Here is an 18,904-nt window from a genome sequence, read left to right as displayed (position 1 = left end):
TCCTCTTCTTTGTTTGGGATTTGGAGGTGCCCAGATGAGGCCCAGCTGTGAAGCAATGCAGGCTGCTGTGGGGCCTTGGGCCTTCTTTTGCATGTTCTGGGTCTCTAACCCAGTTGCAGTTTGTTAGGTAATTTTAGATTGCAAAGGGACAGGTCATTCATATGCAAAAGCCTCTGTGCACAGCTTGGGTGGGGTGGGGGTCTCAGAGAATCAACAGGGCGGAGCAAACAGCTATGACTGATCCTCAGCCCAGCCCTAAGAGGCCCCGGGTCTCAGTGTCCCACGGTAATCACTGCCAGCACATCTGAGAGAAATCTGCCCTTGAGTTCTGCATGATGCCAGACAGTCCAGTTTCTCCCTGTACGAGTCTGGGTCCCCAGAGACTAGCCCGGAACTGGAGTTCAGAGCGGGAGCTTGTGTCTCTCTCCCGATTGAAAAAGACAACCACGTCCTCAGTTGCCAGCCCTTTCCGCGGGAGCCTCCGTACCTCTGCACTTTAATTCCGTACCTCCTCTGAGTCTCGTGTGCTTTTCTCTTTCCTTCTAGTTGTAGAATTTCCACTCAGCCAGCCTTCCTGTGGTTCTGGATGATGTTCGTTTTGTCTTTTAGTTGTATTTTTGAAGTGGTTGTGCAAGGTAACAATTTCAGGTGTTTACATATGCCGCCATCTTGGTTTCTCCTCAAATTTTTAATATTCTTAAGTTTTATCATAGCATTACAGGGAAGTTCTTACTGTTAATTAAGATGGTTTTCTACTTCTATGAATATGCTTCACATTCATACCTTGAATATCCATGTTTAGCCTTTCATATCAAGATATACACACAAACATAGTATAGTGAAGATGGTTTGGGAATAAATGATTATCTTATCTGGTTCTATATCTGATCCCAATCTCTGCTTCCCTCTTAAACTTCTAGTACAATCAGTATGGTTCAGCCATACTGAACCAATTACTATTCTCCACATGTAGTATGAACTTTCACATTCCACATCTCTCATCTTTTTGCTTCATCTTTTTCTAAGCCTAAAAGTTACCATGTCCTTTAATTCAAGTATCATCTATCTCCTCTGTACCCACCTTTCCCTCTTCCAGTCTCTATTCCACCCTAGTAAAATGACTTATTTTTTGTTTCCTAAGGGACAGAAGTAATTAAAAGCTCAGGAGTCAGAAGATTTGAGCTTAAAATTTGGCCATAGTACTCACTAGTATATAACTGGAGATGTTATTTTTCACTGGCATCAGACTATAAAATGTAGATGGAAATAGTATTTACCCCAGAGGGTGGCTTTCAGGATTAAATGAGGAATGCGTGTAAAATGCTTAGCATAGTGTCTGACACACAGAGGACACTCAGTAAATGTAAACAGTAAACTATTACAATGTATTATTAATCTCTGCATTTCAACAGTACTTAGCACAATGCCTAATGTTTACTATACTAAGTACTGTGGAAAAACAGATGAGTTAGGGAGTACCACTGAACACAAGATGGTAAGAAGCTGGAAGAAAGAATAGGAGCAAGAAGGGAGAAAGAATCAGCAGTCATTACATGAAAAATATCAAGGCTGGACCATGAGTGCTGAGCAGGACTTTGATCAGCACATTCTGGGCTGAGGATAAAATATACAAAAGCACAGAAAAATAAAATCATAAACTGTTAACACTTACTATCATATATTAAATATATTATGTGAGGTCTTTTGCCCTATTCTGCAATCAACTCTATTTGCTACAATTATTTTTATCAATTATAGAAAGAGTGCTAGAGGTATGAACTTATCAATACTAATTCTAATTAAAACTCACAGACTTTACTCAAGACAGAACACCTTTAGGCCCTTCTATCAGTGACATTTTACCTTGTTTACACAATTATTTGAGTTCTACTATAACAAAAAAACCTATAAGAAACAAACTCAAAGGCAAAAACTACTTTCAGTAAGCAGGTTGACATCACTGACATGATTAAGATAACTAAGAAAAAAGAAAATTCATAAAAACTAGACACAGAAATAGCTACATGACAGCACTCAGAATAGTAGAAAAGAGCAATTAATAAAAGCAATTAGTTTTCACTTTAAAGGGTCAAGAACATACTACATATTGACGTTTTCTCATTATAATAATTAGAAATGAAAATAGTTTAAGTCTTATCATGATAATCACTGGCATAATCCTAGACATCTGATCATGGTTTACTAAGCAGTTAGGAAACAATTTGTGGGTAAAAATTCACAGGTTTTTAATAATTCAAATAATTGAAAATTGTTAGTCTATGTAGACTTCTACACAAACTTTACAAGTAGTTCAAATAACAGAAGATTAATGGTAGGGTCTTTTGTCTGAAGTTGCTATTTTAGGTTTGAAGATAGGTGTTAAAAGTCACATGACAAGTTTATGATTTAAGCTATAAAAACAAGTACTTTAGCTTCTTAAATTAATTTTTTGTAGTAGATAAGGCATGAAATCTAAACAGATGAACAAACTAAAATTTAGTTAACATAAATGACTAACATGCATTAATATATAGGAAAACTCTATTATAAAATGCCCAGCTATGAATTTAATTGTATTCCAATTCACTTTTACCTAACAAAGATAGAGGTGAATTTTCTTTATATCAAGTAAAACCTTTAAAGCATCATTCTACTTCATTTCCTTAAAATTGTGTTTACTTTATTTAAAATGTATTAATGGTAAAATAGAAGTGTCCGATTTTTAAACACCTAAAAAAAGATCTCTAACACTTACTAGCAGTAGTCTTCCTAATGTTACACCAAAGAGCAATACAGAAAAGAACTCTATTCAGACTCCTAGTAACAGATACTACAGTAAGAGCAGGCAGCTCACTAAGGAACAGTTAAATGTTTTGTTTCTCCTTCACTTTAAATTCTGTTTCTTTATACATTTTTGCATTTAAATAATAATGTGTTCTCATGTGTTCTTACCTGAAAGGAAAACCTGCTTTATCATAGGAAGGGTCAAAGGTGACACTCTGCACACACTTACAAAGAGTTCTTTTATAACCATAAAAGAGAACAAAAAAGGATGTAAAACTCATCTACCCAACTTCAAAAGAAAGTCTGAACCAGATTACCAAGGCAATTAGTCACTGATCTTCTGAAGATGAAACTAGATGCTATAGATAGGTTCCAACTATTTTCATATTGGATCAGCTGCGGTCACCCCACCTGATTCAAATGCACAATTAAAAAAAAGGCAAATCTATTTTGCCTACCACTTTATACATATAATTCTATTATTAGTAATATCATATTTATACTTTCAAAATTTAAAGCCCTCATCTTAAATTTGGATTAAAATTAATTTCATAATTAGTTCCAACTCAAGAGGAAATTACAAAAGTGACCCAAATAATTAATTCTTAAAACCAACATATAACAAATGAAGACAAAAAAGGGAAGGCAATTTAAAAAAGATAAATACAGGTTTTAGATTCTTTAACCATTTTGTCTCAAAACAATTCCTTTAACCTATGCAGTAGGTTTGCAAGTTTTTAACTAAGCCCATCAAAAGCACCACGGAACAATTTTTGAAGACACTGCCCATGCTCACAGGGTACTCTCCCTCCCAGTGTGCAGATCTGAAGTTTTATTCTGCCATAGCTCAGATGGCCTGCTTGAAAAATTCCCCTTCTTTGAACAGGTCCATGTACCTACTGCTTTTTACCTCACCCATATCCTCTTTTTAAAAGTTTCTGTGAGACACCTGCTGCTTGATAACTCTGATGTCCTATAAGGTCTCTGTAATTAAATTCTGTGCTATTTCCCCTCAATAATAAGTATAAAACTCCCATTTACATAGAGTAACTTGTAAGTATTTCTTTTAACCATAATCCCTAAGATACGTATGTCAAAAAGTACAATATCAGTTTAGTTGTTTCACAGATACAGATGCGTGATGAGAAATAAGATCACTTTGGCCCAGCCGGCGTGACTCAGTGGTTGAGTGTTGACCTATGAACCAGAAAGTCAAAGTTCAACTTCTGGTTGGGGCATAGGTCCAGGTTGCAGGCTCGATCCCCAGTGTGGGGCATGCAGGAAGCAGCCAATTAATGATTCTCTTTCATCATTGATGTTTCTATCTGTCCTTCCCTCTCCCTTCCTCTCTGAAATGCATAAAAAAATATATGTGTATATATTTTTTTAAAAAGATCACTTTGTGTTAGATAGAAAACTAAGATGATTTATAAAACATGGCAGTTAAATTTAAACACTGAAAGAAGGTAAGATAAAGAAGATGGTTATAGATGACTAAAGTTTTACAACCTGTTCATAAAATTTTATTATTAAATTTATTTTTATCATTCATTTTCAAATAAAACTGAATTGTGAAAAACCTCTCTAATCCTACAAAATATGTTCAGTGAGTTTCCATGGGTGAGGAAGAGGGTTTCAATAAAATTGAAAAGTTAAGTCCTGAGCCACTGGGCATCTCAAATATGAAATAACTTTATTAAGTAAATACTTTGGCACTCAAATTGAAAATCATGAAGCTAACAACTCTTTTATAGTTACATAGAGTCCTGAAAGTTAACTGTTCATCTCAAAAGAAAAAACCAAAACAGATAGGTAAGAAGTTATTTCATTAAATAGAAACAATTTTTTTATTTACCATCAAACTATGAACATAAACCTTAAATATTACAGAGTATATAGTATGACTGCTTATTTACAAACTAGAGGCCCAGTGCACGATATTAATAAATGGGTAGGGTCCCTAGGCCTGGCCGGTGATCAGAGCTGATCGGGGCCTTCTGGCTGCCAGCCAGGACCTTCCTTCGTTCCACACCGGCCCCTGGTGGTCAGTGTACATCATAGCAAGGGATCGAACTCCTGGTTGGTAGAACTCCTGAGGGGACAATTTGCATATTAGCCTTTCATTATATAGGATACTCACCAAACTTGTTTTTATTCATTAATCTGGAGAAAGAATCTGTATGTATGTATGCTTAAGTTGATTAGGTAGAAGAGCAAAAATTAGTTCTGTTTTTACCTCCAGATAGGAATATTACATGCATTAACTGCTATTTCTTCATCTACTGAATTCTTATGTCCTCGAACAAGTTAGTACTATTAAGCCCCTTGTCCCCTTTATTAAATACAAACATGGTTATATCAAATTTTTTGTTGAGATAAATCTTTCCTCAGTGCTTTCTGGAATTTATTTGTTCAACAAAAACTTACTGAGCACTAACACTGCCTGGCACTGTTCTAGGCTTTGGGAAAGAGAAAAAAATAAAACAGACAAAAGCTTACCTACTGAGACACACAGATAACATATGAGCAAAATATATACTATGTGCATATTTTCCAGAATATATTTAAAAACCCTACAATTCAATAACAAAAAGACAAACAAACCAATTATAAAATGGGCAAAGAATCTGAATAGATTAGTTCTCCAAAGATGATACAGAAATGGCCAAAAGCATATAACAAGGTGGTCAAAGCCACAATGACCACTTAACATGCAGTACGATGGTGGTGGTAATAATAATAATCCTATATAATAAAAGCTTAAAATGCTAAGTGTCCGGTCGTCCAGTTGGCCATTCAACCAATCAAAGTGTAGTATGCTAATGATATGCTAAGGCCACTCAACTATGATGTGCATTGACCACCAGGGGGCAGACAGTCGACCAGTCACTATGATGTGCACTGAACACCAGGGGACAGATGCTCCAATCAGTAGGTTATCTTGCTGCTGGGGTCCAGCCGATCGGGCTGAGCGAGATGGGCCAGACATGCCCTGGAGCCCTCCTGTGGCCTCTCCCGGCTGGCCAACCTCCCATGTCCCTCCCAACCCCAACTGTGCACTGGTGGGGTCCCTCGACCTGGCCTGCACCCTCTGGGACCCCTTGGGGAATGTCGAAGAGCCGGTTTTGGCCTGATGGTGGAACAACCGGTCACTATGATGCACACTGACCACCAGAGGGCAGATGCTCAACACAGGAGCTGCCCCCTGGTGGTCAGTGTGCTCCCACAAGGGGAACATCACTCAGCCAGAAGCCGGGCTAACAGCTGGCAAGTGTAGTGGCAGTGGCGGGAGCCTCTCCCGCCTCCACGGCAGCGCTAAGGATGACCAACTGCCGGCTTAGGCCCACTCCCCATGGGCCTAAGCCATCAGTCGGACATCCCCCGAGGGCTCCTGGACTGCAAGAGGGCGCAGGCCAGGCTGTGGGACCCTCCCCCCCCCAAGTGCACAAATTTTGTGCACTGAGCCTCTGGTAATAATAATAATAGTGTTAGCAAAGATGTGGAAAACTTGGGACCCTTGCATATTGCTAGTGGGAATGTGAAATGATACAACTGCTGAAACAGTTTGGTGGTTCTTCAAAAAAGTAAAACCCAGAATTGCCATATGACTCAGCATTTCCAGTTCTAGGTATATACTCAAAAGAACTCAAAACTGGGACTCAAGCATGTGCTTGTGTAGGAATGTTCACAGCAGCACAATCACAATAGCCAAAAGGTGAAAACAAACCAAATGTCCACTAATTGATGAATGGACAAATAAATTGTGTTATCTATAATAATAAAAGCATAATACGCTAATTAGACCGGACATCTTTCCAGACAACCTTCCGGATGAAGCCGGGGCTGCGAGGGAAGCCCGGGTCCCAGGTGCCTGCCGGCAGCGGGAGGGTAGCCTGGGTCCCGAGTGCCAGAGAGAAGCCAGTGCTGAGAGCACCAAGAAGGAAGGCCTAATCTTGCATGAATTTTGTGCATCGGGCCTCCAGTATGCATATAATGGAGTATCATTCAGCCATGAAAGGAATGAAGTACTGATACATGCGACAATGAGGATGAACCACAAAAACATACTCAGTGAAAGAATCCAGACACAAAGGTCACATATTTTATGATTATATTTATATAAAATATCTGGTAGAGGTAAATTCATAGAGATTTAAAGCAAACTGCTAGTTGCTGGGGCTCCAGAGAGGAAATAGGAAATAACTGCTTAATGGATATGGGTTATTATTTTAGGGTGATGAGAATGTTTTGGATGAGAATGTAGATACAGGTGGTGGTTACACAATACTGTGAATATACTAAAAGTCACTAAACAGTTCATGTGAAAAAAGTTAATTTTATGAGAATTTCAACTCCATTTTTAAAATACATACTAGAGAGAGAAAGAAAGAGAAGGAGAGGGGGAGGAGGAGGCGGAGGGGAGGGAGAAACATCTGTATGAGAAGGATTGATCTGTTGCCTCCCGTACATGCCCCGACCAGGGATCCAATCTGTAACCTAGGTATGTGCCCTGACTGGGAATAGAACCCACAACCTCTTGATGTATAGGACGATGCTCCAACCAACTGAGCCACTCAGCCAGAACCAGGAGGTTAAAATTTTAAAAAAGATGGGCAGGGAAGGCCTCACTAAGGAGATGACATTAGATTACTGACCCAAAGGAAGGAATCTTTTATACAAACAAAGATCATTTTAAGCAAAGTGAACATTGCCTCGTTTTTGAGGCAGAGGAAAGGCCAGTGTGGCCAAGAAAGCTAGGATGTGGAGAAATAATAGGAAATAAGAATAGAGAGGAAATAGGGAATCCAATGAGGTGAGGGAAGGACTAGTAGGTTATTCCAAGAACTCTGCTTTAATTCTTAGTAAAAGGGAAACTAATATAAGGTTTTGAGCAGAACAGTGACATAAAGTTTTGGGGTCATTTTAATTGCTGAAATGAGAAGATACTAAAGCCTCCAAAAAGGGCAACAGCATGGTTATCAGTTAGAAACTATTGCAACAAGCTAGAGGGAGATTTCTCTAATTTGTCTTCCGATTCTTTCAATAAATTTTCAGTTTCTCTTTTTTCTTAAATTTTTTTGTCTCAGAGCCTCCATAGTTTTACGGATATATTAACTTCTCCTAGGTTTTTTTGTGGTTTTTTTTTTAAGTTTTCTTTTGATCCCTGCACTGTCCTACAATATCTACCTTCTTTTGAGTTCATTTTCCCCTATTTGTTCTGACTCTGTTTTTCATGGAAGCATTCCTCAAATGTCTGGTGACCCTTGGTCTTCTGCTAATATCTGAGAAACTAAAAGCCATTATCTTTGTGAGCAGGAGTTGTAAACCTCACTGTAGGGATTATTTGGCTGAACTATTCCCAAACTGTAGTATCTCAATCTTTCCTCTTGACCTGGTCAGTGTGCCCAAAGAAGAATAAATCATGGGTACATCCTACAATAGCAAAGCTACTGAGTTCTTCCTGAGGCTTGAAGATCTAATCAGTAAAAACACAGGTCATGAGACCTCTCTAACTCTTATCTCTCCAATGCAATCTATCACCAAATCTTGTCAGTTTAACTCGATTAAGTCTCTCAAATGTATGTGCTTCTACCCAGCTCTACCAACATTACCATATTCTTTGCTTACCTCAAAAACTAAAGAAATCTTGTTTACCCACTCTAAGCTATCCTTCAATATGTCTGTTTTCCAGAATTAGCCAGAGTGATCTTTCGAAAATGCAAATTTAAAACCATTCCCTTCCTTCCCATCTACCCCCAACCTATTCCCCCCACCAATTTTTGAAAAATCTAGGGGCTGTCATTACTCTTAGAATAGAGTTGCAGGGCCTGCCTACTTTTGCAGCCTCATCTTTCACCTGTCCCCCTGAATGCTTAGTGCCCCAGCTCTTCTTTATTCACACCATACTAGTACTCCATCTTTCTGCAGCTGCTTGTTTGCTCCAAATACTTCCCATATAGGGAAAGTTCTTTTTTCCCTCTTCCCACAGTTTAAACAGATGCCTCAGTGCTCATTTGAAACACCTGTTCTTCAAGGAAACATTCCTAATCTTCTAAAACTAGGATATATTATTATGGCTTGAATACAAAATACCTGCATATTTACATAGCTGAATTAACACTATTCCTTGTATTAACCTTCTGTCTTCTGCTGTTTTGACAATAGAATCATCCTATATAATAAAAGGCTAATATGTAAATTGCTCCTACAGGCGGGAGTTCGACCAACAGGGAGTTAGGCGTGCACTGACCACCAGAGGACGGCATGAAACATGGTAGGCATCAGCAATGTGGCGTTGGCAGCAGTGGGCAGCAGTAGGCAACAGTAGAGGCACTGCTGGCCTAGATGGGCCCCAACGAAAGCGGGACCACGGCGGGACGGTGGAACAGGTGAGCAGGCGGCGCGAGGCCAAAGAGGGTGCGAAGGGAGGCCCTGGCTGGCAGCCAGGGGAAGGGAGGCCCTGGCCAACAGCCGGCAGCCACTAAGGACCCTACCCATGCATGAATTTCATGCACTGGGCCTCTAGTTTCTTAAATATCAATCATAAAATTTAAGATTTAAAATATTTTCATATTATTATCTTTTACATTTGAAACAAAGTTTCACAGAATTTATTAGTTTTCTTAATGCTAAAGAATAGGGTTGGAGATAAAATAATTGGCTTGAAAATTTGATTTTCTTATCTGGAAATTTGTAACACTTAATACAAAAATTAGTCAAATGGACTCATTCAGGAATTAGAAGTTGCTTAGTTTCTATAGTTTAAATGATGATTTTAACTTCTTCCTCTTCACTTTTAAGAGGGAAACAAACAGCAAAAGCTTTCAGACTAAATGTAACATATGAGTCTGTACTTTAATTTGTATTTTATAGCTTTCCCTGTTTAAAAAAAAAAGGTAAGTATATATAACTTTCTCTAAATCCACAGCTGGACTTTTACCAACACAATAAAAGTAAATATAGGAATAAACAAGAAAATAGACCCACAAAATTCAGCATTGTCATTTCAGTCTTTGCTATAATTTATGCTATTCATAATTCTTACAGATATAAATAAACTTATATTAGCAAGTACAAGCTGAAAAAAAAAACATGGAGTAATAAAAAGCGCACTCAAATTAAAAAACCTCAAAAACACAATTATATCTTTTCCCTTTCAGGCCAACATCTAGCAACTCTCTCTAGGAATACCAGAAAGGTTTAATAAATGTTTATAGAATGAAAATGACGATGACAGCTAAGACTTACTGAGCATTTAACTTGTAATAGTATTGCTAAATATTTTATATTAAGCCTGATAATAACTCTAAGAGCCAGGTACTATTCTTTTTTTTTTTTTTCTTTTTTTTTAATTATTAGTTAAGGTATTACAAATGTGTCCACATCCCCCCCATTAACCCCCAACCTCCCCCCCACACACAAACTCATGCTCCCATCCCCCTGTTGTCCCAGGTACTATTCTTAATCCCCATTTTAAATATAAGAAAAGGGGCTGAGAGCAATGTTAGGAAGTGGAACAGCTAGGATTCAAAACAAAAGCTGTCTGACTCCAAAGCACTGAACCACTCAATTGTAGAAAAAACGTATTATTGTTAAAGGCTAGGATTTAGAAAAGGCTTTGTTGTCAGAATTTTAAAATAAACATGTTCAAATACATTTGACTTATTTCAATATTGTAACCATATATACATTAAAACTATAGGAAATATTCCATTTTAAAAGAGTGCTTTTCATACCATTCAACTATTAATAAATTTTAAAATATTTTCCTAAGGCATATTATAACTAAAATTATTGTATATCATGTGAAAGTTTAATCTTTTCTGCAAAAGAACAATCCAAAACTTTATCCTAACAAAAGTGATCCCTTAAAAAACAGACAACAACAACAAAAAAATATATAAAAACAAGAAAAGCAAAAGGCAAAGCACTAAAGTCAGCAAAGGTAAAGAAGTTATAACTGAGTCATGACAGATTTTATTGAAATTCCAAAACTGGAGAAGTACAACAATACATTCTTTTGTGTTAATATTTTAGATTTTGGAACAATCCGTGTGTTAGTGGGAATACACTGATGTTTGCACAAAGATCCATACTAAATATAACCTATATTACTTGTTTGTCTGATGTCATAGTTAAAAAAAAAATCCTACTGTAAGCATACCTTGGCAAAAAATACGGTGAGGTGAGTTTCACTGCCAACAATCCAAATAGGGAATTTTGGAGATTTCAAGTAAGAACCAACCTAGAACAAATGTAGCAAAATAAACAAACAAATGAAAATTTTATACTGTCTATTTCATGCCCATGAATATCTGAAACATAACCAGGGTGCCCAATTCATATTTAAATGGAATAATAAATACTGTGCCAGAATGCCTTACCCATAAAGGTCATTACCAATGAATATAAAGTCAATGTTATAAAGACTATCAGGGCTAAGCTTATGTTGTGCCTTTACACAGAACAACACAGACTTAACACAGCCAGAACCAATAGTTTAACCCTAAGCATCATTCTCAGGTTTTACTAAAGTTCCTAGATAGCGTGGCCACTTCTAGAATGTCAGCTTAGTATCTCAAAACCCAAAAACCATACACTTGGTCATAATAATTTGATCAGAAAAATAATTATAAATAAACAAATGAGTAGATTTATGAATAAATAAGGGGAAAAGCCTTAAGAACATCCTGTCTTCAAAGAACCTAGGATAACATAATAATCTCTCTAAAGCAAAATATGTAAAACATTTAAGTATATAAAAGAATCTTATCATTTGACTCTTCCTGGTAGGAGTTAAGTTCCAAGTTTTACAATATGCAGTCTCTTTAAAATGTATAATGAGTTAAACCTATAACCTGACTTCAGGGTTATATAATTAATCTCTAAACACTGCAGTTCCAAAAATTTGGAAATATCATTTTTTGTGTGACTGAGAAAATAATAGACTTGTGAAATCCAACCACATCCACATCAATCAGTTCCACACACTTATGAGGACAAAGATTTTGACTTAAAAACAACTAACCTTACCAATCAAATGTGCTGAATTTTCTTTTCTCACACAGACTCCCTAGAAATAGGAAATTCCAAGTGGCTACTTGCAGCAGTCAGGGCCAACTATTCTTCCTAATTACAAACAGCCCTGATATGATACCCTGCTTTCAGGCACCACCAGGGCCCTTCAAAATTTATTCTTATCACTAGGAGGGATAGAATTTATTCTCTGTTGTTCTATAATGCAAGGGATGCGTTGGATGTGCCAATGGCAATGATGAGCCAGTAGTGTAAAGGTCACTTTGGGAACAACAGAGAATAACAGCCAAAGGACAAAGAAAAAAGAAAAGCTCTGATCACTGGGTCAGGGTAGAAGGCACTGATCACTGGGTCAGGTGTGCAGTACAAGTCCTTCAATTTTACATAAGGACACAGAGGAATACATGGGATCGGTGCCTTGTTGGAATACAAACAGCTAACTAGTATGAACTGGAACTAACACTCGGGTTTGCTGACTCCTAATGTGGTGGTTTTCCATTCCATCACGCTGCCTCTTGTGAAAAGTTTAGAGGTTGTTTAGTTTCTTTTAACTATTTTTTAATTTATCTTTACTGTTGAAAGCATTACAGATGTCTCCCTTTCTTTCCCCTATGAATCCCCTTCTACCCTGAACTCCGCCCCCCCAGGCCTTCACCAAACTATTATCTGTGTCCAGGGGCTATGCATATATTCACATATGTGTTCCCTGATTAATCTCTCCCCACCCACTCCTCCACCCCTACCTTCCCTCTGAGATTGGTCAGTTTAGTTTCTTTCTTAGAAAAAGTGTGTACCCTGGCCAGGGTGGCTCAGTTGGTTGAACATCGTTCCATACACCAATGGGTGCAGGATTCAATTCCTGATCAGGGCACATATCTAGGTTTCGGGTTCGATCCCCTGGTTGGGGCACATACAGGAGACAATCAATCGACATTTCTCTCTCATATGGATGTTTCTGTCTCTCTCTCTCCCCCCACCTCCCTTCCTCTCTCTGTAGAATTGATAAAAAAAAACAAAAACATATTCTTGGGTGAAGATTAAAAAAAAAAAAAAGATAGCGTCCGTGCATGCGCATACACTTAATCATCACAGAAGTAAAAAGTGTGGGTAAGATTACACAAAGTAGGATCAAAAGGCAAATAAAGGCTGAACTCATGAAGTGTTTTCTAATAATAAAAAATCAATAAAAGAGTGAATAAATAATGCAACTACTTTGGAAAACAGTTTGACGGTTCCTCAAAAAGTTAAGCATACATGCATATAAGCATAACCAATGGACATAAGACACTGGGGGATAGGGGAGGCTAGGGGACTGTCTAGGGCGGGGGGGGGGGGGGGAATGGACACATATGTAATACCTTTTGTATTACTTTAAGCAATAAAAAAAAAAAAAGTTAAGCATATAATTACCATATGACCAGGCAATTTCATTCCTGGGTATATACTCAAGAGAAATGAAAACATGTTCACAAAAACTTATGCATGAATGTTCATAGCAGTATTATTCGTAACAACCAAAAAGTGGAACTCTCCATTAACTTATAAATACATAACATACATAAATACATAAAATACATAAAACTATTGAATTATACACTTTAAAATAGTTAATTTTATGTTATGTGAGTTATATATCTTTTTTTTAAAGGGCATAGTCAAAAGCACTGGGTCACCTTCTTTGTTCACATGCATGTGTATATATATATACACACAGAAAGAAAGGGGGAGAAGAGAAATACCGTTTTATTTGTGTTAATAAATATATATGGTTAAATTGACATGAAAATGTTAATTTCATTTCTAAAGGGCAATTTACTACACCAAACAGGAAAATGCTCAGATTCACAAAACTAATACAAACACAAATATTTCCTTAATGTCATTTTTCTAAACATCTGGTACAAAGTAATGTATATAGATTTTGAGAATGAAACTTACAGTATATACATATAAACAGCTCCATGTAATAGAGTTTTGTGGGTTTTTTAAAATTCTGTCTTGACTCAGTTTTGAGGCCCTGGTTTGAGGCTGGTCAATTCCCTTAAAAAAGACTGCTGAGTAAGTCCAAACCCCAACCACTTTCCCTAGAAATCTCTCACACCCCAGGTCATTATGCATTGCCCTAATGGCCCTGGAACCAGGAACAACACGACCAGGGACAGCCCTTAAGCCCCTGAGCTCATGGAAACTATTCAAATTAGCCAGTCCACACTGAGCCCATGAGACCTAGCTAACTCTGCCCTCAATTCCCACACATAAGCTTGCTGTTGGCCTGTTCCCAGGTGTAACCCCTGTGTGGCCCAGCTCTGGTTAGGAGCTGTCAGTAACTAACAGATCTGCCTTTCCTCTATCTGAATGTCAATATGTTGTGTCCTGCCACTAGAAAAAAAAAACAAAAACAAAAAAAACTTTAAATCTTATATAACACAATAGTTGCTGCTAAAATACTAGAGAATAACAAGAGAACACACAGCAGCTGTTAACTTTCTACTAAAGTCCTGGAGGAACAGACATGGCTCTGTTGTGCCTAACAGTTAAAGCAAAGCTAAAGCACACATTTAGAAAAACCTACAGATACAGTGCAATTTTCCACTCATTTGTGCAACAATATTTATTGAGGACCTACTATATACCCAGAAACAATGTGCCTGCTTGCCTTCAAAGAGTCTATATTCCATTAGGGATGACAAAAAAAAAAAAAAAAAACAAATTCAAAATTATAAAAAAAAGTAAGTACAGAGTGATTATTCCTATGAAATCATGTTGGGATGATTCACGGAGGGAATGATCAAGGAAAGGGTCTTTGAGCCACCATTTGAAGTAGGACCTGAAGGGGAGAGCAGAATATCTCCGGCAGAAATGATAGCAAATATGAAGGCTTGTGAGGCAGGAAAGGGCTTGGCCTGTTCAAGAAACAACAGGAGACCAGCATGGCTGGACACAGCAATGGAGGGAGTGATGCAGCTCTGGAAGGGCAGACAGGATCCAGACCATCAGGGCCTTACAGGCCACACTGTGAAAATGTCAAACTAGAACATCTCCAGACCCTGACCTCTTGCAACATGTGCGTGCACGCGCACACACACTTTTTACAAAACTGCTTTATTAAAATCTCATTGACATAAAAATTGTATATATTTAAGATGTACAACTTAATGTTTTGATATATGTATATATTGTGTAAATATCACTACAATCAAGCTAATTAACATATGTATCACCTCTATATATCAATGAAATATATACCAATAAATGAAGGTTTCATGGCAGTTCCTCTTTTGTGTGTATGTGTGTGTGCGCATGCTAGGAGAAGTTGCAATTTCATTCTTTGGTTGCCAGGCAAACTCAGAATAATTTTAGCTTGTATAATTAAAGTCACTAAAAAGAAGAACTGCTACTGTTTAACCTTACGATAACTAAAATGAATAAGAGCTGGATGAAACCTGTTTGATTTTTATGCCCGTATCACCCCTGTCCAAGGACTGTCATGAAAGAGGAATGCTATCTGGTTAAAAAAAAAGAAAAGGGAAGGAAGGGCACAAGACACTGTTATTAAAACTAATCACCACTGCCATGGAACCACCATTCCGAAGTAAAAAATAACATTGTCTTCTTTCTTCCTCCAAAATGAGGACACCTTAACTGCAAATCTCTAATGATTTAAGACCATTGGAACAGCCAATAGTTATTTCAGATTGTGTAGGAAAGGAATAAAATATCTATCAATAAATGAGGGTTTCATGGCAGTTCCTAATTTTCACATATGTGTTAAGGAGTTTAATTCTATTAAATGCTTGGATTTCTGCTTTGTCAGTGTGAAATCATTTTCAGATGGAACAATCAGAAGGTAGAATTTCAGCATTCAGCAGGTTCTTTTTCTTTGCCCAATAAAGTACTACCAGTTGTTTAGTGAAGTATACCGTTAATTGGTAAGGAAGAAACAGCACATCCTTTTCCCTCAGTTTACCAAAAAAAATATTTATATTCAACAACAGAAGTCTCTATTTCCACAATATACTGGGTTCTTCCCCCCACCCTCGAAAAGAAACAAACCTCAAAATTAGGAAACTCTGCCTGATCAGCCAGCTTAACTCTTCCCTTAATACGACTGTCAGTTTAGGAAAGAAGACCAGCAATAATGTGATGAGAGTATATAATAACATTAGTAAGCTAAAATATGTTGTCATAGAAGAAAAATACTATCCACAACAGTGAACATGTGAATAAAGACCATTCAAAGTACCTTAAAAATCAACTTACCTTACAGTATCTTAAAGCTTCCATTAAGGTTAAGAACCCTACAGCTGCTTGTTCATGTATACCAAGAAGCTCTGCAAACAGAAGTTAGCATGTATTAGTATACATAAATCTGAAAAGTATTTACATGGAAATATGTATGTATAGATATATTCTAAACCAAAACTTTTACCCCAAACTATACTTAAACCTAGCACATTTTTATTGTTACGAGTTAACATCAAGTCATAATTATAGTACTACTCATTATAAATACCATTAGATCAGGTTTGTGATACTTCAAATGTATATTAAATGTATTTATGAAACTTTATACTCAGTGTTAACTTTTATAATGGAGGCATTTCCCCCTGAAATTAAGGAATTATTGGAAAAGATATACTAATCATAATTTGTAACATTTAACATTGGGCAGCAGTGAACTACCTGTACAATACTTGAAACATGGACAATTGATACCATTCTCTTTCTTCTATAAATAAACCTACGAAGTGTGCTAAAGACTAGGGAAATAAAGATGAATCGAACACAGTACCTGCCTTACAAAGCTAATAATTTATCAAGGGAGAGAGATGAAAAAACAATGTGTGCTTTCTCTCTCTCTGTTTACCCAAACACACACTTATAATGATATAAGAACATCTGCTAATTGTGTTACAGAAGTGGTAACATTTGAGATCTAAGTATTTGTAGTCATTTTCCAGGTTAAGAAGATAAGAAGAAAATTCATGCAGAGCAAACAGCAAAGAGACATGAAAAATCAGTGTATTTAAGGGGTGAAAAAATTGTCAAAGGTTCCTTAAAGGTTTCCAGCCTGAGGAATCTGATAAACGGTGATTAACTAAAAGAGAGAATTAAGGAGGAGTAGGTGCTAGAGTGATCTGAAAGGAGAACATGAGTTTGGTTTTATGTAACCTGGAACTGAGGAACCTTTAGGACTTCTATCTAGAGATACACAACTGGAAGTAAGGCTGGGGAACACAGGGAAGAGAGGTCAGGTTGGCTTGGACACAGTGTTGGGAATCATTAGCATAGAGACAAGGGCTGATGTTGTGGATGCGGATCAGGAAGAACAGACAAAGCATAGAGAATGAAGAGACAAGCGATTACTTCACAACAGAGTTGTAACTGTGATGATATCAAAGTCTTCACAGATTACAGATTTCAGCTAATATACATTGAATCAAACTCTGGTAATAATTTAGGTCCATATGTATTCTAACAAGTATTTTTTCTAGTTAAAAATTATGTCCTGCCGAAACCAGTTTGGCTCAGTGGATAGAGCGTCGGCTTGCGGACTGAAGGGTCCCGGGTTCGATTCCGGTCAAGGGCATGTACCTGGGTTGCGGGCGCATCCCCAGTGGGGAGTGTGCAGGAGGCAGCTGATCGATGTTTCTCTCTCATCGATGTTTCTAACTCTCTATCTCTCTCCCTTCCTCTCTGTAAAAAATCAATAAAATCTATTTTTAAAAAAAAATTATGTCCTATGGCCAAAACCGGTTTGGCTCGGTGGATAGAGCGTCGGCCTGCGGACTGAAGGGTCCCAGGTTCGATTCCGGTCAAGGGCATGTACCGGGGTGCCGGGAGCCGGTCCATGCTTGCTGTTTCAAGGCACCTGGCATATATGGCATACTGTTCTTAATATGTTTGCTCACCTTCTTGGCACTATGTGTTTTAACCAAGGTCTCTGAGAAAGGTGGTTTCCCCAGGTAGGGATTTTCCCCTGAAGTTAGGGAGGGAATAAAACCTCTTAACTAAGTGCCAGGCGGGTAATTAATCACTTTAACTATGAACAATCATGCTTAAGCTACATAATCTTTATTCCCTGGAATGGAGATAAGAAACGCCCTAACCTTTGGAATAGAGATTGATAGGATTGGAATCAACTGGTATAAATACAGATGTAAGAAGACAGAACCTACACAGAACCTAGAGACAGAAGAACTTCACTGGAGAGAACATGGCAAAAGATCCTGGACTGAACCTGACTACAGAAATTGGCAAGAGAACCTGACTAGAACCTGGTGACTGAACCTGGCTGGAGAACCTGGACAGAACCTGGCTGGAGAACCTAGCGAGGGAACATGGCTACAGAACCTGGCTGGAGAACCTGGAGAACCTAGCAAGAGAACATGGACACAGAACCTGGCTGGAGATCCTAACCAGAACTTGGCTGGAGATCCAGACCAGAACTTGGCTGGAGATCCTGGCTAGAGATCCTGGCTAGGCTGCTGATCAACTGAACGCTGTCTCCGTGTCATTCCTTCTTCGCCGACTCCGTCTACGCCTTTGGGAACCCCTGGACCTGCTGGGGTTGGACCCCAGCACCTGGGTTGCGGGCACATCCCCAGTAGGAGATGTGCAGGAGGCAGCTGATCGATGTTTCTCTCTCATCGATGTTTCTAACTCTCTATCTCTCTCCCTTCCTCTCTGTATATTTATATACAGATTCAATTTTCAAAAATTGAATTGTTTCTCAATTTTTGAAATTGAATTTTTATATACAGAAACAATTTTTTCAAATTGTTTCTCAATTTTTATTATAAATATACTATTCTAGATATTTGTTTAAAATTCCAAGAAAAAAAGATGATGTAGTAGCTAATCGTAACACTAGGTGGTGGTAACTGACTTTAGAAATTAAAGTGTGAAATGTTTCCAACTTATGTATTCTTTTTTTGAACTTGAAACATTTAGTGCTGCTTACATTTCAGAAGGAAAGGAGGGAAAAATATGCCAGGCTATTTGAGAAACAAAAATTCAATTTCAAAAATTGAGAAACATCAATAAAAATCAATAAAATATATTTTTTTAAAAAAATTATGTC

At 37.7% G+C, this 18,904-nt stretch overlaps 1 protein-coding gene across 3 annotated transcripts in view; it reads right to left on the bottom strand.

Moving 5' to 3' along the window:
• Positions 1-18,904, bottom strand: part of MINDY3 (MINDY lysine 48 deubiquitinase 3) — a 107,153-nt gene that overhangs the window by 42,349 nt on the left and 45,900 nt on the right. For 2 of the 3 annotated variants that reach the window (XM_081087370.1, XM_081087372.1), the window contains 2 exons: positions 16,081-16,151; positions 10,949-11,029 (listed from right to left, as the gene is read on the bottom strand). In XM_081087370.1, the coding sequence (XP_080943496.1) occupies positions 10,949-11,029; positions 16,081-16,151 (152 nt within the window). The remainder of the gene's footprint in view (positions 1-10,948; positions 11,030-16,080; positions 16,152-18,904) is intronic. The other variant, XM_081087371.1, reaches the window with a different exon arrangement.

This window comes from Myotis nattereri (genome assembly GCF_964212035.1).
Source record: "Myotis nattereri genome assembly, chromosome: 1".
NCBI classification, from domain to species: Eukaryota; Metazoa; Chordata; class Mammalia; order Chiroptera; family Vespertilionidae; genus Myotis; species Myotis nattereri.
This window is presented reverse-complemented; position numbering and strand designations above follow the sequence as displayed.